General features: G+C 43.9%; 1 protein-coding gene across 2 annotated transcripts in view; it reads right to left on the reverse strand.

The window, feature by feature from the left end:
* Nucleotides 1–9362: 9362 nt before the first annotated feature.
* The window catches only part of KIAA0355 (KIAA0355 ortholog), a 288245-nt gene continuing 271377 nt past the window's right edge, over nt 9363–26230 (reverse strand). For both annotated transcript variants that reach the window (XM_029608369.1, XM_029608370.1), the window contains exon 14: nt 9363–12092. In XM_029608369.1, the coding sequence (XP_029464229.1) occupies nt 11751–12092 (342 nt within the window). In that variant the 3' untranslated portion in view covers nt 9363–11750. The remainder of the gene's footprint in view (nt 12093–26230) is intronic.

Here is a 26230-nt window from a genome sequence, read left to right on the forward strand (position 1 = left end):
GAAAGCATGTGAGAATGAGAACCTGACTGTATGTTTGAGGGAAGAAGATAGATGGAGAGAAAAGAAATAGAAAAAAAGACAATATGAAATGAATTGGCAAAAAAATAAGAAAGGGGAGGTGGAACAAAAAAGCCTGGGACCAACCAATTAGAAAACTAAGATCAGACAGCAAAGGTAAAAAAAAAAGAAGAAATAAATTACTTTTTACTGATTGGCACATGTAATCTTTGTTAATGTCAAGAGTAGCACTTTCTCTATGCGGATCTCACAATGTACGAGATCAACATGGAGGAACTGGAAACCCACAGGGCCTGCACAGAGGAGGCAGCAGAATGGGCTTCAGTGCCAATAGCAGCAATCAGAGCCTCCCCAATAGCCATGCGGCATCAGTGGCAGCAGAGGAATGAGAGAGGCTCCGAGGTTGCTGGCAAAAGAAAGAGAGGGGGTGTGCCTTTAGTGTGTGCATGTGTATGAATGGGTGCCTGCCTGGGGGTGTATGTGTGTGAATGGATGGGTGCCTGCCTGGGGCATGGTGAGGGAGTGGTGTGAAAATGAATGGGTGCCTGCCTGGGGCATGGTGAGGGAGTGGTGTGAAAATGAATGGGAGTCTGCCTGGGGGTCAGTTTTAGTGTGTGAGAATGACTGGGAGCTTGTCTGGGTGTGTGTGTTTGTGTGTATGTGAGGGAGCCAGAGAGAGTGTGTATGAGAAAATCCAGGGGAGTAAGAGTTTGTGTGTGGGGTGTGTGTGGAGGGGGAGAGAGTGTCTTAGAGCCTGAGAGTGTGTCCGTGTCTGTGAGAGCGAGAGGTTATGGTGGGTATAAGAGCATGAATGTGTATGTATGTGACAGTGTATGTGTGAGAGAGAATGGACATGTGAGTCTGTGTGAGAGAGGATAACCTCTGGGAAATTGTATATGATTTTAATTAATAGAAATTCTATTTATCAGTAGTTTTAAAATATTCTTTTATTAGTATGGTTTTACTATTATAACTGATGCTTTATGTTTCTTGATTTTGTTTGTTTTATGAGGAATGGTGGTTCTGTTTTTCCATTGTTAATACACAGAGTCTGGCTTCTTGGAGTTTCCATTTCAGTTTTTGTCTAATTTGTGCTCCTTTATTTTGTATTCTGTATTTGGTGAGGGTCTGTCTCTGCTCTGTGTGTGTGACCATGATGAGAGATTCTGCTAGCATAGGGATCTATAGCAATCGGGTTTGTTTTGTTTCCTCAATAGGTGGTGTATTGGTATTCTAGGACCCAGTGTAATATTTACCCATGCTTTTTCACAGGTAGGGTTATTGTTGTTTGAGTCCTTGGTGTTATTACTGTTATGTTACAATGGGATTGCAGTATAGATTTTGAGTGTCTTTTTTGCGAGGTTTTATTTTAGTTCACAATGTGCCTGGCAGTGGAAGGTGTTTGTGCTGCTGTTACTGTGAGGTGACACCAGCATTTGAAAATATCTTTTAGTATGATGAGCTGTAAGGGAAACATCCAAGCTCCATTGTTTGGGGGAATTTCAGTGGATGCACAGAGTTACAGAACTGGAGGTGCAGGATTTATATTGACATTCTGTCCCTTCCTATAAATTCCAGATTTCACTCTCATAGCCATATAGAATTAGTTGAATGAGGCTATCAAATAATTATATAGTGTGAAACTGGCCAGCTTTTTAAAATTATGCAGAAGACCCTTTGGACTTTTTTATTAACACCAAATATTCAAAAGCTGTGTTCATCCCATCAAGCTCATATATCTCATTAAAGAGGTAAATTGAATAACACAATAACTTTGTTTTATTATTGTTACTCATAAATTATAACAATAACATTAATCTTGGAATATTATATATTTTTAATATAAACGAAAGGTTTTCACAAGATATGTTGTGTTGTGAAACATTTTATTATGTATATATTTAAGGAAACATACATAAATTGTCGAAATACATTTCGTTCATTTAACCTTTAACCTCCGGTTTGCTTGTAGACTAATTACTGTGTCCCGAAATTATGTTTGTCTAAAAAGTGTGTCACCAACGTGAAAAGTTTGGAAAGCTCTGCTCTACACCATGAGGAGTATTCTAAGGAAATTTGATAAACTTTAATAAAGAACTTGGTGAAAGATTTCAAACATATTAAAATGTGTACACTGATATTCCAAACAACGTGGAAAACAAAGGAATATCTGGCTTTAGCAGGGTCTTAAATTAATGCTAGAACAGGTGACTAAAGTGAATGTGCCAATTCAGCTGCAAGAGAATCTGAAGGGATCCAGCAAGCAAAATTGCTTGAAGACAGCCAGGGCCTGACAGATACTCAGCTGAATTTTACAAGATCTTGCTTAATCAACTTCTCCTTCTCCTGGGGAAGATGTTTGAAAAGTTGATCGACATTGGACATTTCCCCTTTCCAAACTATTGCTGTCCTATCAAAACCAGAGAGGGATCCGGTACTCCTGGAATCATGCAGACTTATTTCTCTGCTAAACTTTGATTTGACGCTTTTAGCTGATAGATTGAGACAAATGCTGCCTGAGCCATAGGACATGCCCAAGCTGGCTTTGTCAAGGGTAGATATTCTTTATTAAATGTATGCAGAATTTACTCCTGGGGAATTCTGCGCACAAAAACTGAAAATTCTGCAAACTTTATATTGGTCAAAATAACACAATTTACATGACAGTCTTTAAGTAATTAACTTTTTTCTGTAATAATTTAAAATGTATTACTTAAAGTTGCAGAATTTTAAATATTTTGAGCTGAATTTCCCTAGAAATTCACTGTAAGAGTGTCCCTTCCACATACACACATCCTCATACAGGCTCCCTCACTCACACACATCCCCTCATACAGGGCCCTTTCTCTTGCATACACACCCACACAAGCTCCCTCCTCTTTCACACATACATCCTCACACAGGCTATGTCTCTCTCACACAGCCCTTCACTCAGGCTCTGTCTCACACATACACAATCCCTTCACACAGACTAGCACCCTCACATACACATAATCCCTTTTTCATACACACAAGCTCCCAATCTCTCTCACACTCACTCCTTCACAATCTCCTCACTCTGAAACCCATACTCAAGCATCCCCTCAGCCCCCATCTTTTACCTCCCATGCTCTCTCACATCCTCCTGCTCTGTCACCATCCCCTCCCCCATACCCCTCCCTTCATATAGGCTCCCTCTCTGAAACCCACACTCAAGTATCCCCCCACTCCCCCTCTTACCAATGAAGATATCTCACACCCACCCCCACTCCTCTCACACACACACACATTCTCTCTCACCGGCATCCCCCTCCCCTCATATAGGCTCCCTTTCTCTGAAACTCACACTCAAGCATCCCCCCATTCCCCCTCTTTCCAACCAAGCTGTGTCTCACCCTCCCCCACACCCTCTCCTCTCTCACACCCACATTTTCTCTCACCAGCACCCCCTCCCCTCATATAGGCTCCCTCTCTGAAACCCACACTCAAGCATCCCCCCCACCTACCTTCTCTTACCTCCCATGCTCTCTCTCACCCTCCCCTCCTCTCTCTGACACACATTCTCTCTCACTGGCATGCCGCAGGACGCGCTCTGTTTGCGACGAAAACGAAGCAGGTTTTCGTCGCGCCGTTTGCATCAAAAAGGGAAGGCCCCTGTGTGCTGCGGGATGCGCTCCGTTTGCGGTGAAGATGAAAGCCCGGTGCGCCATTCGCGGCACACGGGGGTCTTCCCTTTTTGCTGTGAACGGCATGCCAGGCCTTCATCTTCGCTGGTAGAGTGAACTTATTTCAAATTATGATCCTGCCCAAGTCATTATACATGTTTCAAATAATTCTAATTTAATGAAAAAGACAAAGCTTGAGGGACTGCACCAATTTCTGTGGCACTGGGGAAAACCATTGCTCTTTCCACATTAATAAAGACATGGGTCAAAGGCAGGATGGGTCTTGCTAATGTGAAATTACATAAATTAGCCTGCAACCCCAGACATTTGGTTACTTGGGTTAATGGGCACTTGCTATTACACCCCTTTGGTATTGGGAAAAAAAAAAGATTGTTTTCCCATTTGACCTTTCATACATCATATATACTATCCTCATTGTACTATCAGCTAATATTCAAGGCAGCATATTGTTTGCTCCAGCCTTAAAAAACCTGGCAATGGTTTTGTATCAGTGTACATCTGCAATACAGAATACCACATTTTTTACCTGGGAATCACAGCGTTTTTTGTTTTTTTTACTAGTTGGAATGCTAAGGGACTTCAAATAATTTCCCAATTACTTAATGAGCGATATCTTTTCAGATATCGCTCATTAAGTAATTGGCGCCGTTAAGTATCGCCACCGTTCCCCCATTTTCCTTCCAGTTCCCATTAAAAATGCCACCCTACATATGCAACTGTCCATTCCCCCCTCAGCAAAGATACCCCCCCAAAATTCTCCCCCTTTGAACCCTACCCTCCCACACATCTTCAAAGGAGACTTACTCCCATTCTGATTTCCCCCCTTACTCAATTCCTTGGCCTCTCCCTAATATCAATACTTCTCCTCAACGCCCAATCTCTCCAAAAGAAAACACATCTTCTCCACGACCTATTAACTGACTCCAACCCTGAAATTTGCACCATAACGGAAACATGGTTTAAGCCCCATGACACCCCCCTCATTAACCAGCTTCCTACTGACACATATGATTTCTTCTCCTTACCCCGCAAAAAGAAGAGAGGCGGTGGCCTACTCCTGGCTGCAAAGAAGGAACTTAAACTCTCATCCCAAAATTGCAATCTCCCCAGCCAATACGAAATTGGCTTCTTTAAATCCAAAGCTCTCCAAATTTGCCTCATCTACACCCCCCTGCCTGCTAGAAAACGACTCCTCCCCGCTCATTGAATTCTTTGCTGATTCTCTCTCTCCAGACCTTCCTACTATCCTCCTTGGTGATTTTAACCTACATGTTGATGCCACTCCGCAATCCCCTGCCTGTGAAGCGTTCCTTTCCTCTCTCGAAGCCATGGGTTTCACACAATTCATACACTCCCCCATCCACAAGGCTGGCCATACCTTGGACCTCATTTTCACCAACTCCCCCCTCACTATCATCAACTCCCCATCTTGCCTCGCCATACCATGGTCCGACCACTCCATCATTCAAACCTACCCTTGCACTTCAACAGTCCACCCCCCCTGCCCAGGCACAGACCTTCAAATACCATAAATCATGTACGCTAGACACCCTCAACAGCAAGCTCAAACGTTCCCAACCAACTTGACCTCTCTTCAGCCAACAACGCCTTCACCTCATGGATTGATATTACCCTAAACATAGCAAACAAACTCTGCCCTATTACTGCAAAAACCACTAAACCTGCCCTCCCAAATAAAAACCATGGTACTCTACTGAGCTCAAACACCTCAAAACCCTCCTCAGAACCTCAGAAAGGTGCTGGCGCAAACATCCCTCCCCTGCAACCAAATCTGCCTACTACCAACTCATGCACCAATACAGGAAAGCCACGCTCTCAACCAAACAAGAATATTTCGCCAAAAAGATTCATAGATTCCAATACAATCCCAAGGCACTCTTCACGATGATCTCCAACCTCACCAGCCCCACCTCCACACAACCACTAGCACCCACCTCAAAAAATCGCTGCAATGAACTTGCACACTTCTTCCAAATCAAAGTCTCTACTCTCACTGCACGCTTCTCGTCTAACCCAAACACTGTGACACTGCCTACTTTCAATCTCTCAGCAACCCTCTTATCCTTTGACTCATCCTCTTCCCTTGAAATTGAAAACATCTTAAAGATGAGACCCTCCTCCCATCCCTCTGAAACCATCCCTACCAAACTCCTCCTAGCTATTCCCAAAGCTATTGCCAAACTTCTCTGCGCTATCTGCAACCGTTCCTTAGAACAAGGCACTGTCCCCAACATTCTAAAACAAGCTGTTGTCAAACCCATCCTTAAAAAACCCAGCCTTGACCCATCTATCTAGCCAATTTCAGACCTATCTCCAATCTCCCTTTCCTATCTAAAATCTTAGAAAAATTAGTCAATTCTCGCCTATCTGATTACCTCGAACACCACAACATTCTTCCCTTCACACAATATGGTTTCCGGAAAAACCTGAGCACCGGAAAATTGCTACTATCCCTTACTGACACCATTATCAAAGGATTGGACACAGGAAACTCATGTCTTCTTGCCATGTTAGATATCTCTGCCGCATTTGATAGTTAATCACATCATCTTAACCAACATCCTCAGTAATATTGGAATTTCCGGCATCGCCCTCTCCTGGATCAAATCATACTTACAAGACCGTCATTACATCGTCTCCTCTGACAATAATGAATCTGACCCAATTAGCCTTGACCGAGGTATTCCCCAGGGCTCCTCTCTCTTCCACCCTATTTAACATTTACATGCTCCCCCTCACCACCCTCCTCACCAATCTTGGCTTTAAACATTTTATCTATGCAGACGACGTCCAAATTCTATTCCCCTTTACCGACTCCCTCCTTACCGCCCTTCAAAACTGGGAATCATGCCTGACCTCTATCAACCAACTACTCACTGACATGCACCTTGCTCTCAACCCCCAAAAAACTGAACTCCTCATCATTTCCACCAAACATTCTCCACCTTCCATTCCCCCTGCTTACGCTACCGCGTCACAACCGCAGCCTGGGTGTCCTTATCGACAACCAGCTCTCTTTCAAACCATTCATTAAATCTATCCTATGCGACTGCTATTTCAAATTACAAACTATAAAAAAAAACTCAGACCCCTTCTTTACTTCACTGACTTTCGCACAGTATTACAGTCTATTATTTTCTCCAAAATAGACTACTGTAATGCACTCCTCCTTGGCCTCCCCGTCACATATACCAAACCATTACAACTCTTACAGAATGCCTCAGCACGTATCCTTACTAACTCCAGAAAACGTGACCATATCACTCCAACTCTTATCAAGCTCCACTGGCTACCAATACAATCCCGAATCCTGTTTAAGGTTCTCTCCATCATACACAAAAGCATTAACAATGAAAATACCCACTGGATCAACCCTCCTCTGCTTCCTTGTACCTCTGCTAGACCAACTCGCTCTGCCCTCCAAGGAACACTCCGGACCCCCTCCAGCAAATCCACTAAACTTACCTCCACAATGAACAGAGCCTTTTCCCTGGCCGGCCCGACCCTATGGAACTCCATGCCCCCAGACTTACGCACCGAAACCTCTACACCCAAATTAAAAAAAAAAAACTAAAAACTTGGTTGTTCCTACAGGCATACCCATCACTCATTAACCCCTGTCCGGATGACTCCCTGAGCTGTGTATAGTACTTTTCCTTGAAGAACCTTGTACAATCCACTGCTACTTCCCCACCGTGCAAATACTTCGATTTGCTGCTTATTCCACCCTACTCTTCCCCCTCCTGTTAACACCCCTTTTTGAAACCTATTTTTACCACCCTAATGTTTTTCTTCATACATCCCGTAACTTTCCATTGTCTACCCTGCTCTCTACTCAGTTTATTAACTATATGCCACTGTACCTTGGAAATTGTAAATTGCCATTGTAAATTGCTATCGAACCTGTAAATTGTTACTCCATTTCTGTATTAGTTGTAAGTTCTTGTATACATAGTTATTGTTCCCTGTAAAGGCATTGCCGGAAAGTTTTAAGTTACTTGTAAACCGATATGATGTGCAAACGGTTGTCGGTATATAAAAAAAGTCTAAATAAATAAATAAAAAAACTGCAGAGCCAGTTTGATCTGGAACACAAACACTTCTCTGATTTTCTACAAAATTAAACACTATTTAAATACTCTTTAGACTGGCAGGAGCTATGTCATAAGAATACATAATTTGTAATAGATCTTTCTGATCTTGAAGACCCAACCCACCATATGATTTTATCTCTTTACAAACCTCTAATGGGAAAAGAAACACTTTTCACATTTATTAATCTATGGTCCATCAGAAACAAGAATTGAATCTGGAGGTGAGTTCATTTCAATATGCAATATACTTTGCAAGCATAAAATCTCTTATGAGTAACACAGCTTTCTGTGAAACCCAGTATATTTTTATGAGGTTTTATTTTCCACAAAACATGCTAGCTTGTTGAACATTTCTCAGATTGATAAATGCATTGTGTGTAAAAATGCAGTAGGTATTTTGGGTCACCGATTTTGGTCTTGCCTTCTCATTAGTGGGTTTTTGAAAAAAAAAAAAAGTCCAGAATTATATACATAATGTGACAGGGAAGTTAATGTCAATGGATGCCACAACTCTTTTCCTTAATGAAGTGAAGGACATACCTTTTAGGGACAAATATAGTAGACTGTGGGGATGGAAAGTAATAATATTGGCAAAGAAAGCTGTTTTGCATAAATGGCTAATGGCAGAAAACCCCTCACTGATGCCAATTTTTTTTTAAGTTTGGGATATGTACCTACAATCATTGCCACACAGAGTAACAAGCATGATGCTTTATGATGGTGTGACATATTACTGATAAGTGTCTTGTGTACGATTTCTATATACTAAGGGGGTTGGGTAGTAGGAGGCAGTGTTCGAATATCGTCATTCTATTTTGAGAGGTATTTTATTATCCATTAGCCTGATAGTGGGCAGAAGCAAGCCACTATCATGCGTTCTGTGTATGTATCTTATAGTTTAAAATTTAATAAAAAGATATGAACATAAAAATGGTTACTGCTGTTTGATTACCTCATTCGTAATTCTTAGTCCCTAAATTTGTCATGTGGACCCACTTTTATTTATATATTTTTATATTTTGATAATTGTATTTTGTAAAATGTAATGCTGTATTTTTTTTTAACTATACATTGTATTGAAATACTGTAAGCTGCTTTGTGTTCCCTAGGGGAAAAGGCAGTGGGATAAAAGCCTATGAATAGAGAGAAATGTTTTAATTGCTTTAAGGAAGTCTTCCAGCAGTATCAGTTACTTTGGCAAAATAAGAGTGATGGCTTACTTGCTGAATTTAATGTTTAGAAGGGCTACTTAGGAAAATAAAAAAACTACTGAATAGCAAAACTTATTAGGAAATCCCATATGCTTCTTGAGGAACTTAGCAGCCAGCTCCTGAAAATCTTTCATTATCAACTGAAGAGTACTTTGCTCTAAGCAGTAATCTAAACTCTGGTCTGTATCAGCTAGCACTTGTTAGCCTGGAAGTGATGGTGCTGCTGGTCCATCACACCTCTGGTGGGATCCCGTTTCCCCTTGGACTGGGCTCCCAATGTGGTTCTTGAGCTGAAATGGACTTACAGAAGTCGGTTTCAACAGCAGCATGAGAAAGTGGATAACACACTCCCACAAGTTTAGCATAAAGCATAGTTTTTTTATTCAGTTGATAATCTTTGCCACTGTTTAGAAAGGTATGGTTCTAAAATACCAGCCTTTCATGGTTACACAAACAAGCTGCATTCAATGACAATCCTGAAATTAACATTAGACTTTGCATACAAGGCACCATATTATTAAATGTATATCTTTAATAAAGCATATAATTATTTTACTTACAGGAGCTTTAAAGTAAAATACAAAATGTACAGTTCCAGTTTAGAAGCTTTTAACTATTCACATAAAGCACGGCAATTAAGGGGTAAAGTTAGCTAAGCACCAAACCCTTGCACTTGGCACTGTAAATGACAAATACAGTTTATGGCAAGACATTTGCCAAGTGCAACATGGTTTAAATTACCAGTGTTCAGAACAATTGGAAGCAGAAAACATAGCACCTACATGCTTAAAACATGAATACACAAAAATGGTTTTAACTTGGACTGCACACCACTCTAATTTAGAAACAACCACAATTCAAAATACCAGTAAACTGGGAACAATATGGAGTAGAATGGTGGCTTGGCACTTATTAGGAAAAATCAGGTTCAGTATAAATATATCTTCCTAGTCAAATGCAAGACCATGCTCTGATCCCTCATAACTTGTCTGCGTGGAGGGGGGATTTGGGTAATTATATGTTAATGATGCACAGCTTTAACCGGTTAGCAACAAAGCAGAAACATTTGCTGTGTACTAAGAAAGTATCCAGAATTACAAACAAAAACCAACACACATGACAGTAAAAAAAACCAAACAAAAACAAAAAAACAAACAAAAAAAATAAAACTATGTGCAGCAAACTGTAAACATGTTAAGTATGAATTTTCAGAAAAAATGGTGACCATGTATCAAATACAGGCAACATTGGCATCCTCAAACAGCACAAAAGTCTGCAAATAACAGCCCATCGCCCTACAAACAGAAAAAAGATGGGATGGGCTTCTAACACCTCCGCTTGTTTTTCTAGGTTTAGTGTTCTGTAGTTTTTGGTATCCTTAGAAATGCTTAGTTTAAGTACATGGAAAAATAAACATAAAATGTGCTTCTGCTATCTTCATGGAGCAAAAATGTTTACATGAATAAGAACCCACTTTACTGATTGCTATAATATATATATATATTAGAATGGTATAATGATTTAAGAAAATACAAAAATAAGATTAATACTGTCAATACTTTTATACCAGAAAATAGGGGGGAGTTTTAATTTTTCAAACATGAAATATGAAACTTTAAATAAACTGTAACTATACAAAGAATCCTCTGTAACCTTGATTATTAATATACAATGGATTAACTATAATATAATCTTACTTTTTTTTTTTCAAATTCAAGCACCATTTGCTCTCCTGTATCCACTTTGGTTGGAAGAATATTCCTAATTCCACAGGCTGCGCTAGATTAATGGCACACGACTGTAAATAGTTACATTAGATGCAATTCTTTAAAGAAAAAAAATTAAAAGGTTTTAATTTGCTACTCATACTTTTAAAATTTGTTACTTTTTTTGAGCCAGCTCACGATTTTATTTTAAATTGTAGTTCCTGCAATAAGACATTTTAATTACTCAAGCAGTTTATCAGTTTCCACTGTTACAGTTTTAAGGAGCACAATGTGGATAATGTATCAAATTTTAATATCTGAAAATCAATTTCACATATCCACATAAAGCTGTTTCCCACCCTAGGGCAGCTATGATACATTAGGGTGGTTCCAGCTAGGCTTATATTTACATTAATTTAATATTGAAATAATTACTGCAAAACTCAGTTCTGCAATTCTCTTTGTGACAGAACATACATACTTCTGTGGTACTTATATTAACAGCTGCTGCCCCATTATATTACAAAAAATTAATTGCCACAGACTGCTTACCTAGAATACAAAGATTTACATGTCCATTAGAAATCTAACCAGACCAGTGTTGAGCAAAACTCTGACCACTACATTGTTATTTAAAAAATAGGTTAATGCATTGTAGCAAGAGATGTTCAACTATAAATCTATATGAAAAATAGCTATAAAATACAGTGTATTGTATGATACTTTCAATTTGTTTAAAAAGTTGGGGTTCCTTTTAAAAGCATCTCTACATCACAGTTTCAGGCTGCATCATGTATTACCTGGCAACGAACATACTGGCCTTGTTTGCTCAACGCTGCAAAAGAGAATCGAAAAGCCTATGTACACCAGTTTCACTGGACTTCTGTATAGAAGGAATCAGAAATACTCATTCACATCATGGTTTATAAAACAATATTACCAGACTTTAGCTCAGTAAACAAGTACAACAGATATTCTACAGCATTTCTAAGACAGTTTTGGCCCTAAGATGAACCTCTCCAGTCCGAGCCACCGTCAGTACTGATGTAGGTAGGATGGTCTGCGCTCGTGTTTCACTGGAAAAGGTTTAAAGCCCTTATTCATCGCTTTGTGCTGGGAAGCCTGTGGTGGCGGCGGCGGCTGCTGCTGCGATGGTGGCTGCTGAGCATAGGCAAAACTGGAGGAGACCCCTGCGGATGGAGCACAATCGTTGGCCAAGGACCACACTGGTGACTGTAAAATTTGCATGGTGTCATTCCATTGGCTGACTGGATTGGCCATCTGGTACAGGGAGGCGCTCTGCGTGGACAGTGTGTTGGTGTGCAACGAGGAGTGTTGCCATGGAGCCTTCGGAGGCCAAGTTTTGGTTTTGTTATCCTGTTGTATAAAACAGCATACTTGAGTTTATGTGCATTCATACCAGGTAAAAAAAAAAATAATTGCTTACCTGTAAACAGGATTGTCCGTAAACAGCAGGATGAACTAGACATAACATGGGTGACATAAAGCGAAAGTGCCGACACGGACCCAAAGTGCAGTAAAGACTTTACTGTGCATATTGCTTGGTGAGCCCCTCAGTCTTTTCCAAAGGTTAAAGTTTAGCAAGACAGTCAGCTCTCCAAGGAGAGGGGCTGGTATTAAGTATAGCTAATTCATCCTGCCATCTATAAAGAGCCTTGTCTACAAGTAAGCAAACTTGATTTCTCCATTAACAAGCAGGCATGGATTAGCTATAATGTGTGGGGAGTCCCAAGCTAAGGGTTGTATTATAGAACAATCACTTAAATCAAGCCGGCCTCACCAAGTGAACTAATGGATAAACACAATGAGCAAAACTGCTTGTCTGAAGTTTGTCTCCTTGGGTCATGCTGCCCAGACAGTAGTGTGTACAGATAAGCAAGTAGCAGCTTTGCATATGTCTTCAATGGAGTGACCCTTAGATGAGGCACTGAAGTCATTATGGCTCTCATCTGATGAATCTTGACAGAGTCTGTAATCCGTAAGCTAGCCACGCATAAGATTGTATAATACAGTCTGCCACCCAACTGTACAGTTAGTTTACAGCAACTGCCCTTCCCTATCTATTGGGATCAAAGGACATGAAAAGTCAAGAAGTTTGAATGTCAGGTCAAATCCTCTTTAGGTAATACACCAGTGTTCTCTTACAGTCCAAGGAGTGAACAGCCTGTCCTCTTCTGTGCCCATAGAACTGGAAGAATGTAAGTAGCATAACAGCTTGATTAATGTGTAACACAGATATCACTTTTGGAAGGAACTTGGGGTGAGTTAGCAGAACCACCTTATTATGGAAAAAAACTGAACATAAGAAATGTCATACTGGGTCAGACCAAGGGTCCATCAAGCCAATTCTGTCTCCAACAGTGGCCAATCCAAGTCACAAGTACCTGGCAAATACCCAAATTTTAAATAGATCCCATGCTACTAATTCTGGCAATAAGTAGTGACTATTTCCTATTCATTAATAGTTTATGGATTTCTCCAGAAACTTATCCAAACCTTTTTTTAAATCCAGTTACACTAAACTCCGGGATTACAATCTGCTGTCTTTTGTTTTTGGGCTGATCGAGGGTATCATTCAATTGGGGCATGTCCTTGATAGGGAAAGGGCAATTCTCACGTTTCAGGGCTTGAGAGATCTCTATGGGTTACCTACTTCTCATTTGTTTTCTTATCTACAGGAGCAACATTATGTTAACTCCCTGTCACAAGAGTCTCGCAAACCCAATGTTTTTCATGCCTTGAATAACTTGTTTATATTTGATACCCAGAAACCTCTCTGTCAGCCTACTATAGAACCTAAAGAAAATTGTAAAAATTGACACTTGTTCCGTTTTGGCAGAACGATGGAATAAGGATGGACTACTTACACTTGCTCCATCAGTTCTCCAAATTGGTTGCAAGCAAATTTCAGCAACGTCCACCAATGGAGAAATTACTTACCTGATAATTTTGTTTTCTTTAGTGTAGACAGATGGACTCAGGACCAATGGGTATTGTGCTCTTCTGCCAGCAGATGGGAGACGGAGACAGATTTCAAAGCTGAAGTCACTCTAGATATACCCCTGTAGTAACCTCAGCTCTTCAGTATTCTCTTCGAAAAGCCCTTGTGGATATATCTTTGCTTAAATAACTTGATTCAACTTGAGTAAAACTTGAACTGATTCAACTAATTTCCAAACTGGAGACTGCCAGTGCACTCAATCAATTAACGCCGACACTGGACAAACTGTGGGTGTTTTGAACTAGGGGTAGGCTGCGGCTTACCAGTATTTGCTTAGTCTCGAGGTTTGTTATCAGAGGTTCTCCTTTTCCGGGGTAGCTATAGGCGGGATGTTGAGTCCATCTGTCTACACTAAGGAAAACAAAATTATCAGGTAAGTAATTTCTCCATTTCCTAGCGTGTAGCCAGATGGACTCAGGACCAATGGGATGTAGAAAAGCTACTCCTGGACAGGGTGGGAGGCTGCCCGTGGCCCACTTAATACTGCCCTTGCGAAGACTGCGTCTTCTCGGGCCTGAACATCCATAGAAGGTAGAACCTTGAGGTGTGTATTGAGGACCATGTCGCCGCCTGACAGATCTCGGCGGGTGACAGCAGCTTAGTTTCTGCCCAAGAGACTGCCTGGGCCCTTGTAGAATGAGCCTTAACTTGTAGAGGTAAGGGCTTTCCTGCCTCTATGTAGGCTGCCTTGATTACTTCTTTGATCCAGCGGGCTATGGTCGCCCGCGAAGCCGCTTCTCCTTGTTTCTTCCCGCCTTGAAGAAGGAACAAGCGATCCGTTTTGCGCACCGGTTCCGATCTTTCCAGGTATCTCACCAGGAGTCTACCGACATTTAGATGGCGAAGAAGGCGTGAGTCTTCCAAGTCCTTATGTTCATCCGGAGATGGTAGCGAGATGGTTTGGCTCAAGTGAAACTCGGAAACCACTTTCGGTAGGAAGGAGGGGACAGTGCGCAGTTGTATGGTTCCAGGCGTGAACCTAAGGAACGGTTCCCGAAAGGATAGTGCCTGTAGTTTGGAGATGCGACGAGCTGAACATATTGCCACCAGGAATGCAGTCTTCAATGTTAAGAGGCGCAGTGACAGACCACGTGTTGGTCTGAAGGAAGCCCCAGCTAGGAAGTTTAATACTAGATTGAGATTCCATAGAGGCACCGGCCACTTTAGGGGTGGTCAGAGTTGATTAACCCCTTTCAGGAAGCGGGACAAGTCCGAAAGGGTTGAGAGCTCTGACTCGAGTTTTCCTGTGTGGTCGTTCCAACTCCAGGATGGATTGGGTGGGAAGTCCAGGGGTATTTTTGAAAAATTTAGATGGTAACCATGGGTTACGATGGACAGTACCCACTGGTCCGTGGTGATTGGATGCCAGTTTGTTGGAATAAGGCTGCTGCTCTCTGGGAAAGTGTCAAAATCCAGACGCGAGGCCAGCTTGTGGAGCTGGCTGCGGTCTAGATGTTCTACTTTGGCACGCATGTCCCCTCTGAGGTGCTTGAGCCGGTCGTGCACGGGATGCAGGAGGGTAATATCTGCTTGGCCTGTAGAATTGTTTCTTGGGTTCTCTATTGTGAAGGACTGAACTTCAAAATCGGGGTAAACAAATAAGCGTGGGGGTAACTTGCTTATTATGGCGGTTACTACCCTAAATCAATTAAGCCTGATACATCACTTTGAATGCATATATAGCATTGCTCTTTGCTTCAACGGCAGGGAATGGAAGGAAACTTGAATCAGTTACCAACGAGGGCCCTGAAATTGGTGGTTGGTGAAACAGATACGTATGGGAAAATAAGTGTGGGAGCTTTCTGGGCAGACTGGATGGGCCGACTGGTTTTTTTCTGCCGTCATTTCTATGTTTCTATATGTTGCTATGCGTGGCCCTGCGGGCTATGGAGGGAACATCTGGGGAGACAGTTGACAACTGGCACAGGGTCTCATGATGGTCCTTTAACTGGGCCACTGCGTCCTGGATCTTATCCCCAAACAGGTTGTCTCCTGTACAGGGTAGATCTGCCAGTTTGACCTGCACTTCCGAGCGTAAGTCTGAGGCCTTAAGCCAGGCCCAGTGTCTAGCACTGATGCCTGCTGCAGAGACTCTGGATGCTGTTTCAAAAGAATTGTAGGCAGCTCTGACTTCATGTTTACCTGCTTCCATTCATTTTTGTAGGATGGAGGACAATTATTCAGAGTAGTTAAATCACAAGCAGACTGTGATACATTGCAGGAGGACCTTGCAAGACTTGAAGATTGGGCATCCAAATGGCAGATGAAATTTAATGTGGACAAGTGCAAGGTGTTGCATATAGGGAAAAATAACCGTTGCTGTAGTTATACGATGTTAGGTTCCATATTAGGAGCTACCACCCAGGAAAAAGATCTAGGCATCATAGTGGATAATACTTTAAAATCGTCAGCTCAGTGTGCTGCAGCAGTCAAAAAAGCAAATAGAATGTTAGGAATTATTAGGAAGGGAATGGTTAATAGAACGGAAAATGTCATAATGCCTCTATATCGCTCCATGGTGAGACCACACCTTGAATACTGTGTAAGATTCTGGTCGCCGCATCTCAAAAAAGATATAGTTGCGATGGAGAAGGTACAGAGAAGGGCAACCAAAATGATAAAGGGATGAACAGCTTCCCTATGAGGAAAGGCTGAAGAGGTTAGGGCTGTTCAGCTTGGAGAAGAGACGGCTGAGGGGGGATATGATAGAGGTCTTTAAGATCATGAGAGGTCTTGAACGAGTAGATGTGACTTGGTTATTTTCACTTTCGAATAATAGAAGGACTAGGGGGCATTCCATGAAGTTAGCAAGTAGAACATTTAAGACTAATCAGAGAAAATTCTTTTTCACTCAATGCACAATAAAGCTCTGGAATTTGTTGCCAGAGGATGTGGTTAGTGCAGTTAGTGTAGCTGGGTTCAAAAAAGGTTTGGATAAGTTCTTGGAGGAGAAGTCCATTAATGGCTATTAATCAAGTTTACTTAGGGAATAGCCACTGCTATTAATTGCATCAGTAGCATGGAATCTTCTTAGTGTTTGGGTAATTGCCAGGTTCTTGTGGCCTGGTTTTGGCCTCTGTTGGAAACAGGATGCTGGGCTTGATGGACCCTTGGTCTGACCCAGCATGGCAATTTCTTATGTTCTTAAGGCTTCTTGTTGTTGCTATGGTAGTGTCTCTGCAATCTCTTGGACTTGTTTCCAGAGATTTCTATTATATTGGGTCATGTATAGTTGGATATGCTGCAATTCACAATATCAACATGGACCCTTGGAAAATCCTTCGTCCCAACTCATCCAATGCTTTCTGATCTTTACCAGGAGGGGCAGAAGAATGTGGACGTGATTGTTTAGCCTTTTTCTGAGCTGATTCCACAACGACAGAGTGGTGGGGCAGCTGACTCTTTTGAAAACCTGGGGCTTGTTGAACCAGGTAGGTAGCATCTGTCTTTTTATTGACTGGGGGTACCGTACCTGGATGTTACCACAGGCGGTGCATGAGGTCCAAAAGAACTTCATGTACCGGTATTGCCATTATTTCTTTTGGAGCATCTACAAATTGTAAGACCTCCAACATTTTATGGCGAGTATCTTCCTCAGAGACCAGTGTAAAAGGTACAGTATCAGACATCTCTTTGACAAAACTGGCAAAGGAGAGGTCTTTTGGAGGAGATCTTCACCTTTTCCTTCGGCAGTTAAGGCTCTGATGTCTGTGATGAATTATCTGAGGATGCACTACCCCATGGATTATAGGGACTTTCGCCATCTTCCAGTGGAACTCTCGATGGAGGAAGCATGCTAAAGCCGAGAGGGCAGAAAGGCATCGATGGAATCGGCACCGGCACCGGCATCAGGACAGATGAGGTGCGCTTGGGTACCGGTAGCCCCGATGGCCCTGGCATGGGCTCTGGCATCGACGGTTTCCGTGGAGGGACATGGCTTGGGAATTGATCCTTCCTCCTCAGAGGAACCCGGTACTGGAATCGGGACCTGCGGAGGCCTTGATGGATGACTCGATGCCAGCGTGTCCGGTGGCAGAGGAGTCGATAAGGCACCGATGAGTGTATTGAGGCGCTTGAGGAGCGGTGCCACCATTGAGGGAGCTGGTTCCTTGGCTGGTATGGGGGTCAGTGCTGGCAACAACTGGAAGCCTCGTAAGGCTTTAAGCACTGCCTCTTGGACCATGCGGTCCAATTCCTCCCGGGAAGCCGGCATGGGTGGCACGGCGATCGGGGTAGGAGGCAGGCTAGGCATCACCGGAGCCTCCAGGGGGGCTGGTGGGGGGCTTGGTGCCCAGCACTGATATTGGTGGGAAACGCCTAGGGGTCCCAGGTCCAGAGGAGTATGGGGGCTCCTCTCCCTGGGCCCTCTTCGCAGGAGGCTCGATGGAAGTCGATGCTGCTGCAGTATCGGTGCCAGCACCAGTCAGGGACGCCTGGTGCCAGTGTTTCCCTCGTTGCTCAGTCTGGTCTTTCCCCGGCACCGAGGACAATGACGCCAATGTCCTCAATGAAGTCTGTGACAGAAGGTCACCCTGTCCACGGTGCTCCTGGCGAATTGTCTCAGAGGTCGATGGACCCTCCACGGTCTGTGGGGCTTGAACTGGCGTCAATGGAGCAGTTTGTTTTGAAGCAAACTGCTGCTCCATTTTGTCCAGGCGAGTGCAATGGCCTTTGGGGGTCATTAGTGCACAACTAGGGCATCGACGAATGTTGTGCGAGGGGCCTAAGCACACAAACATACTTCATGCGGGTCCATTATGGACATGGTCCTCGGACACTTGGGACATTTTCTAAACCCGGTTGCCATGTTAAAATTTGGCGGGCGTGCGGTTGGTGACTGTCAGGGACCGAAGCGGTAAGTCGCCGGGAACCGACTGCAAGTACAGGAGGAAATAATTACCGAGCGGAAGGAATGAAGTGCGATGGGGGACCCCGCTGAGGGATTTTTTGAGAGATAAACTTCAAATAGTTCTGTGAGAAATTTCTCACAGAGTTCCTAAACCTCGAGGCAACTGCTGCGCAGAAAAAAAAGAGACTGAAGGGGGACCCCTGCTGGCTGCAGGGTTAGTGGCATGCTGGGCATGCTCAGTGTGCCAATAAAAGTTCTAGAAACTTTGATAAAAGTGTTCTGTGACAGGGCTCTATCTGATGATGTCACCCATATGTGAGGACTACCATCCTGCTTGTCCTGGGAGAAAAATATTGATGTTGGGCCGAGCTGGCTGGTTCCCTGCTACCACCTAATCCAGCTGATAACTGGATTGATGCTCCTTAAATTAGAGGCACCGACTCTTGAAATCTGTCACCAAATAAGTTGTCCACTGTGTAGGTAACATCTGCAATCATGCATGTCCTCCTGAATGCCACTAGCTGATAGCCACGCAAGCCTTTAAGCGCCAATGGAAGCAACCAAAATCCTGGCCATGATGTTAAAAGCTTTAGAAACAGAATGACTGATTTTTTTCTCACATTCCTCCACTGCTCAATGGAAGTCCACCTGCTCTGGATCTGATAATTCTAGCAGAGGCTTTAGCACACATTTGTGCAAATACTACACTATACAAATCTGGTGAGCTGCAATCTGGAACTCAGAATGGATCCTTTGAAGACAGAATTGCTTACCTGTAATAGGTGTTATCCCAGGACAGCAGGATATAGTTCTCACATATGGGTGACATCATTGAATGGAGCCCTGGTACGGAAAATTTGACCACCTCTGTCAAAGTTTCTAGAAACTTTTGACTGGCACACTGGGGTCACTGAGCATGCCCAGCATGCCATGATCCCTGCAGCCACAGGGGTCTCCCTTCAGTTTCGTTTGTAGCAATAAGTGCGAGCGCAAAAAATAAAATAATAAAACGTATCAGACCCAACTCCGCGGGGTGGCGGGTGGGATTCGTGAGGACTATATCCTGCTGTCCTGGGATAACACCTATTACAGGTAAGCAATTCTGCTTTATCCTAGGACAAGCAGGATAATAGTCCTCACATATGGATGATTAGCAAGCTACAGGTTGAGTCATATTTGTTTTGGACCAACAGGCACAACAACTGGTGCGATATAGGAAAATATGAGGCAGCCTGAAATCACAGCAGGTTGGATGTGGTAGGAGTTGGGAATTAAACTGGAAACAAGTTCTTTAAAACAGATTGTCCATAGGCTGAATCTTGTCGTCCTTCCTTGTCCAAACAGTAATGTGCTGCAAAGGTGTGAAGAGAACTTTAAGTTGCAGCTTTACAGATATTAGCAATTGGTATTGAACGGTAGTGTGCTACTGAAGCTGACATAGCCCAGACTGAGTGCACCTTTACTCGCCCTTGGAGAGGAAGGCCTGCTTTCTCATAGCAGAATTCAATACAGTCTGCTAGCCAGTTAGAGAGAGTTTGTTTGCCCACTGCAACTCCTGGCTTGTTTTTGTCAAAAGAAACGAAAAGTTGGGTGGATTTCCTAAGGACTGCAGTGCAGTCTAGGTAAAATGCAAGTGCTCGTTTATAGTCCAAGGTGTGTAAAACTCTCTCGCCTTGGTGAGAGTGAGGCCTTGGGAAGAAAGTGGGCAAAACTATGGATTGGTTAAGGTTAAAATCTGTCACTACCTTAGGCAAGAATTTGGGGTGAGTGCGGAGGACCACTCTGTCATGTAGGAGCCTTGTATAGGGCGAGTAAGTGACAAGAGCTTGTAACTCACTGACCCGCCTAGCCGAATAATACTTTCCATGTAAGAAATTTTACATCACAGGAATGCAAAGTCTCAAACGGGGGTCGCATGAGCCTTGCAAGGACTACATTTAGATCCCATTCCGTAACCGGTGGTCAAATTGGAGGCTTAAGTTGGAGTAAGCCCCTCATAAAGCGGCTCACTAGGGGTTGCGCTGTTATTGGGGCATCTCCTATTCCATTATGATATGCTGCAATGGCACTCAGGTGTACACGCACAGAAGACATCTGGAGACCAGAATCTGAAAGGTGACACAGATAATCTAATAGAAAAGGAGTGAGAAAGGGTCAATACCTTTTAGTGTGCACCACTCGGTAAATCTAGTCCACGTGGAGCGGTAAGATTTACATGTGGAAGGCTTTCGTGAAGCTACAAGAACCTGAGAGACTTGAGTGGAAAGATTCAGCGGTTGTAGGATTAAGCTTTCAACATCCAAGCTGTTAGGGCAAGGGTTGGTAGGTTGAGATGGCGTAACTTGCCCTAGTTCTGAGTTATGAGAGGGGGTGCTGTGCCCAATCGAATTGGCTCTGAGATCGAGAGGTCGAGGAGTACGGGAAACCATACTTGTCGAGGCCAGTAAGGGGCTATGAGGATCATGGTCCCTCTGTCCTGCTGTAGCTTCACGAGAGTTTTGGATATGAGCAGAATCGGTGGATACGCACATAGAAGTCCTGTGTTCCAGGGGCGAGCAAAGGCGTCCCTGGGGGAACGTTTATCGACGGCTGTGGAGGGAGCAGAACCTTTCCACTTTGTGGTTCAGTCTGGACGCAAAGAGGTCTATGGTTGGGTGACCCCAGCACTGAAAGATTTTTCTCGCTACACAGGGATCCAGAGATTATTCGTGGGGATGGAAATGTTGACTGAGATTGTCCGCTAGGATGTTTTGAATGCCTGCTAGATAAGTTGCTCGGAGATGCATGGAGTGCTCTAGAGCCCAGGCCCAAATCTGTACTGCTTCTTGACATAGCAGATAAGAGCCTGTGCATCCCTGCTTGTTTATGTACCACACTGCTACTGTGTTGTCCGTTTGTATCAGCACAGTCTTGTTTGAGAGGCAATCTTTGAAGGCATAAAGGGCATAACGAATCGCTCAAAGTTCTAAGAAGTTGATCTGACAGTTCATTTCGAGTGTAATCCACATACCTTGGTTTTGAAGGTTGTTGACGTGAGCCCCCCATTCAAAGTTGGAGGCATCCGTGGTCAAGATGATTTGCGGATTAGGTTGCTGGAATGATAGACCAGCTTTGTAAGGCAGTTTGGTTTGTTCACCAGTGGAGCGAAAGGCGCAACTGGTGGGTGACTTGTACTTTGTAGGACAGTGGTTGAAAAGCTTGGAGGCATTGAGATTTCAAAGTCCATTGAGTTCTTCGCATGGCTAACTTCGCCATAGGAGCCACATGTACTGTAGAAGCCATGAGTCTTAGTAGTACGAGAAGTTGATGGGCAGAGGTGAACTCGCAGTGAGTTATAGAGTTTGCTAAGCATGCGAGATTGTTCACACGATCATCCGGAAGAAAAGCTTTTGCCACTGTGGTGTCGAGGTCCACTCCAATGAACGTGAGGAGCTGAGATGGGTCGATGTGGGATTTTTGATAGTTGATTAAAAATCCCAAGGAGTGTAACATTCTTATTGTGCTTTGTAAGGCAGATAGAGCTCCCTGTCTGGATGGACTCCTGATTAGCCAATCGTCTTGGTAGGGAAAAACATGAATGCTGTTTTTTCTGAGATATGCCGCAGCTACTGCAAGACATTTCGTGAACACTCGAGGTGCAGATGCTAGGCCGAATGGTAGGACACGGTACTAGTAATGATGTCTTCCCACTACAAATCTTAGGTACTTGCAATGTTGTGGAGAAATGAGTATGTGTGCATAGGTGTCTTGTAGATCCAGAGAACAGAGCCAATCTCCTTGATGTAACAAAGGAAGGATATTTCCCAAAGATACCATTCTGAATTTTTCTTTTTGAAGAAATTTGTTGAAATTGCAGAGGTCTAGGATGGGTCGGAGACCGCTTGATTTCTTTGGAATTAGGAAATATTGGGAATAGAACCCTCTGCCTTGTTGAGACCGGGGAACGGGTTCGACAGCCCTGGCAGTCAGCAGGGTGAAGAGTTCTAGTTGAAGTTGAGATATGACGACAGCGAATGTCCATAGAGGAATGGGTGGAGAATGTGGGAGTATTGTGGTGAATTTGAGACGGTATCCCCGATTCAGTATGGCTAATACCCATTGATCTTTGGTGATGAGACTCCATTGGTGTTTGAAATAATGGAGTTGACCTCCTACTGGTAAGCAGGCTTTGGGATTGATGGAGGCACTTCTGTTCTCTTGCTTCTCTTCAAAAACCAGATGCTGGTCCAGTTTGTGGTGGTTGCTGGGTTTTTGTTTGCTTTGGTTGACGTGGACGTCCTCTTTGTGGTGGACGGAAAGGGCGTGCCAAAGAAGTAGGTGGATAGTACCTATGAGGCCGATAGAAGGGCCTTCTGGTGTCCCTTCTTGTGGGTTTCCACACTGAGGACGGTTGGTCCGATGGCACTTTTGAGAGTTGGCGGAGTGTCTCATGGTGATCTTTTAGTTGGGAGACAGTGTCCTGAATCTTTTCTCCGAAGAGATTGTCTCCAGTACATGGGAGATCTGCTGGTCTCTCTTGGTCTTCTAACCTGAGATCCGAGGCCTTAAGCCAAGCCCACCTCCGTGCACTGATTCCAGCGGCTGACAGACGGGCAGATGTTTCAAACGAGTCATAAGCGGCCCGTACTTCATGTTTGCTGGACTCTAGGCCTTTGGCAACAAGAGTGTTAAGTGCCAGCTGTTGCTGAGGAAGACTATCAGCAATACCTTGGACTTGCTTCCATAAGTTTCTTTGATATTGTGTCATATAAAGCTGATATGCTGCTATCCTAGACACAAGCATGGATCCCTGAAATACTTTTCTTTCCAATCCATCCAAGAATTTTTGTTCCTTTCCTGGTGGAGCACAGGAATGTGGTTTTTGCTTCCTTGCCTCTTTCTGAGCAGATTCAACCACCACTGATTGGTGTGGCAAATGTGGCTTCTGAAAACCTGGGGTATGTTGAATCAGGTATGTCGCGTCTGTTCTTCTGTTGACAGCTGGTACAGAGCAAGGATGCTCCCATAAGCAATGTTGAAGTTCCAGAAGGACTTCATGAATGGGTATCGCCATTACTTCCTTTGGTGCACCTACTAACTGTAGGACTTCAAGTGTCTTGAGTCTTCTTCAGTGAGTAACTCAAAAGGAATTTTATCTGCCATTTCCTTTATAAAGTTTGCAAAGGTCCTCAGGAGGGGACTTCCTCCTTTCTTCTGGTGGAGAGGGTTCAGATGCTAGGTCTTCAGTATCAATATCAGTGTCCACATCCTCCCAAGGACTATAGTGAGGTTGGAAATGGGACCCAGAGGGATCCAAGGTGTCTTCTGTAAGAAGATGCTTTGTCTTGAAAGCAGACTTCGATTTTTGTTTTGGAATCTGCTTTGGCATCGATGGTAATCAGTGGCCGGCATCGCCCGATGGACCCGGCTGTAAAGGTATTGATGAACTCTGGCATGGTATCGAAGGCACCGATGGTATGCGGGGTTTCTGAAGGCCCGATGGCCCTGGTAAGGGATCAGAGTACTCTTCATCATCCTCCGATGAGCCTGGAATGGGAATTGAAGGGGTGATCGGTGGATGTTTTGGCATCGATGGTGGTCTTGGAAGATCCATCGATGGAATCTGTGCCGGTGTTGGAAAGGCATCGATTAAGGCATCGAGTCTGTTGAGAAGAGATTGAAAAAACGATGGTTCCAGTGTCAGTACCGATGGAGGCTGGAATTTCTGAAAAGCCTCGATGATTGCCTTTTGAACCATGGAAGTCACTTTTTCCCTGGAGACTGGGACTGGGTCCACTGTCACAGGAGAAGGTAAGACTGGCGCTGCTACTGGCACTTCCACATCAGAGCATGGTGGCATAGTCTCTAACACTGATCTCGGTGGAGAGCCCCTTGGTGTCTCGGGTATAGAGGGGCATGGCAGCTCTAATACCCGGATCCGCTTGGTCATCGGCTAAACGTACTTTGATGCCAATGCGGAAACAGATTCTCCCAAAGGAACAGAGTCAGATCGGTGACGATGGCGTCGTTTCTCTCGATGGTCTTTACTGGATATTGAGGAAGACGCTACTGAAGATCCGGATGGGGTCGGTGACGGACGGTCACATCACCTTTTTCTTTCCTCGATGTTTTTCAACAGAGGATGAAGTTTTCTTCAGGGACTATGTCGAAGATGATGATGGAGTTACCTTTTGAAAAAGTTCCTCCATTTTATCCAGACAGGCACGCCTGCCCTTCGGTGTCATCTGGGCGCAGGTGGAACATGCCCGGACATCATGGCCTGATCCCAGGCAGAGAATACAAATGTTATGCGGGTCTGTTATTGACATTGTTCGGGGACAACTTGGACATTTTTTGAATCCGGTGGCCATGGTGAACGAAGGCCAAATAACGGTCGGTGGCTGCGGGTACAGATAACGAGGTAACCGGAATAGACTGAAAAATGATTCAAAAAAGTACTCACCGAACGGTACATCTAAGGGAGATCAGAGTAGATTATTTTCTGTCAGAAAAGTTATATTTTCCTTGAGGAAAGTTTTGTGAGAAAACTCACAGAGCTCCTAATACATGAGACTTACAGCAATGCGGAAAAAAACAGACTGAAGGGAGACCCCTGTGGCTGCAGGGATCATGGCATGCTGGGCATGCTCAGTGGCCTCAGTGTGCCAGTCAAAAGTTTCTAGAAACTTTGACAGAAGTTTTTCCGTACCAAGGCTCCATTCAATGATGTCACCCATTTGCGAGGACTATTATCCTGCTTGTCCTGGGATAACTTTTCCCCTTGTCCACCTAAACAGGTGTCCTTCCCAGGAGGTGTGCAGAGTGATCATGAGTGTACTTAGCTTAGTTCTTCGCTGAATCCACCACCACAAAGTAGTGTGGTAACTGGATGGCCCCAAACTGTGGAAGCCTGGACATCTGGTCTTCCAGCTTCCACGCCACTGGAAGGCAAGAGGTTAGCATCTGCCTCATCCTCATCGGTAGGTCTTTGAGAACCAGGACAGCCTCAGAGTCCACTGGAAATTGAAGGAACTGAAGAAGCCCAAAGACATCTGTCCTTGGGTCCTTTTCCTTTCTTTTTCTTAGACAGCATCTTTGTCAGCTCATCCAAAAACCTAGACTAGCAGAGATCCTCCTCCAGAGAAACATGCTGTGGCAAGTCCTGCAGGGATTCCCCATGAAATAGTCTTTCTCCCATGATCACAGGGGGAACATGGAGCCACAACAGTCAACGAGGGTGACTGAGGATATCTCCACTGGTCAGAGGAGGAAACATCCGGTAGAATAAAATGATCCCACATCTTCCCCATCGGACTTATGAAAGGACTCACCTGGAAGGGGAAAATCCACATCATGGTGAGGACTTGCTCCCAATGCTGTAAACTTTTGAGGAGAGGTGTGCAGTAATGCAGGACTTTGGGCAGTCCCGCTAGGCAGAAAATTTGTATTTCATCTTGGACAGGAAAGGTTCTAATCTCTCTCTGCCCTCTGGCTCTCATGGCTTAAGGCAAAGACATTTTTTTACTAGCTCTGACAACTGAGCTCTCACTGGCTGAGGAATCCTCTGACAGTTACATTTACTGTGGCAGCAGTCAACTCTGAGGTTCATTAAACAGCTTCTTAGTACCTGGACTGCGCTGGCAATGTCTCCTTCCATATCACTGC

This window comes from Rhinatrema bivittatum, chromosome 7 (genome assembly GCF_901001135.1).
Source record: "Rhinatrema bivittatum chromosome 7, aRhiBiv1.1, whole genome shotgun sequence".
Taxonomy (NCBI): Eukaryota; Metazoa; Chordata; class Amphibia; order Gymnophiona; family Rhinatrematidae; genus Rhinatrema; species Rhinatrema bivittatum.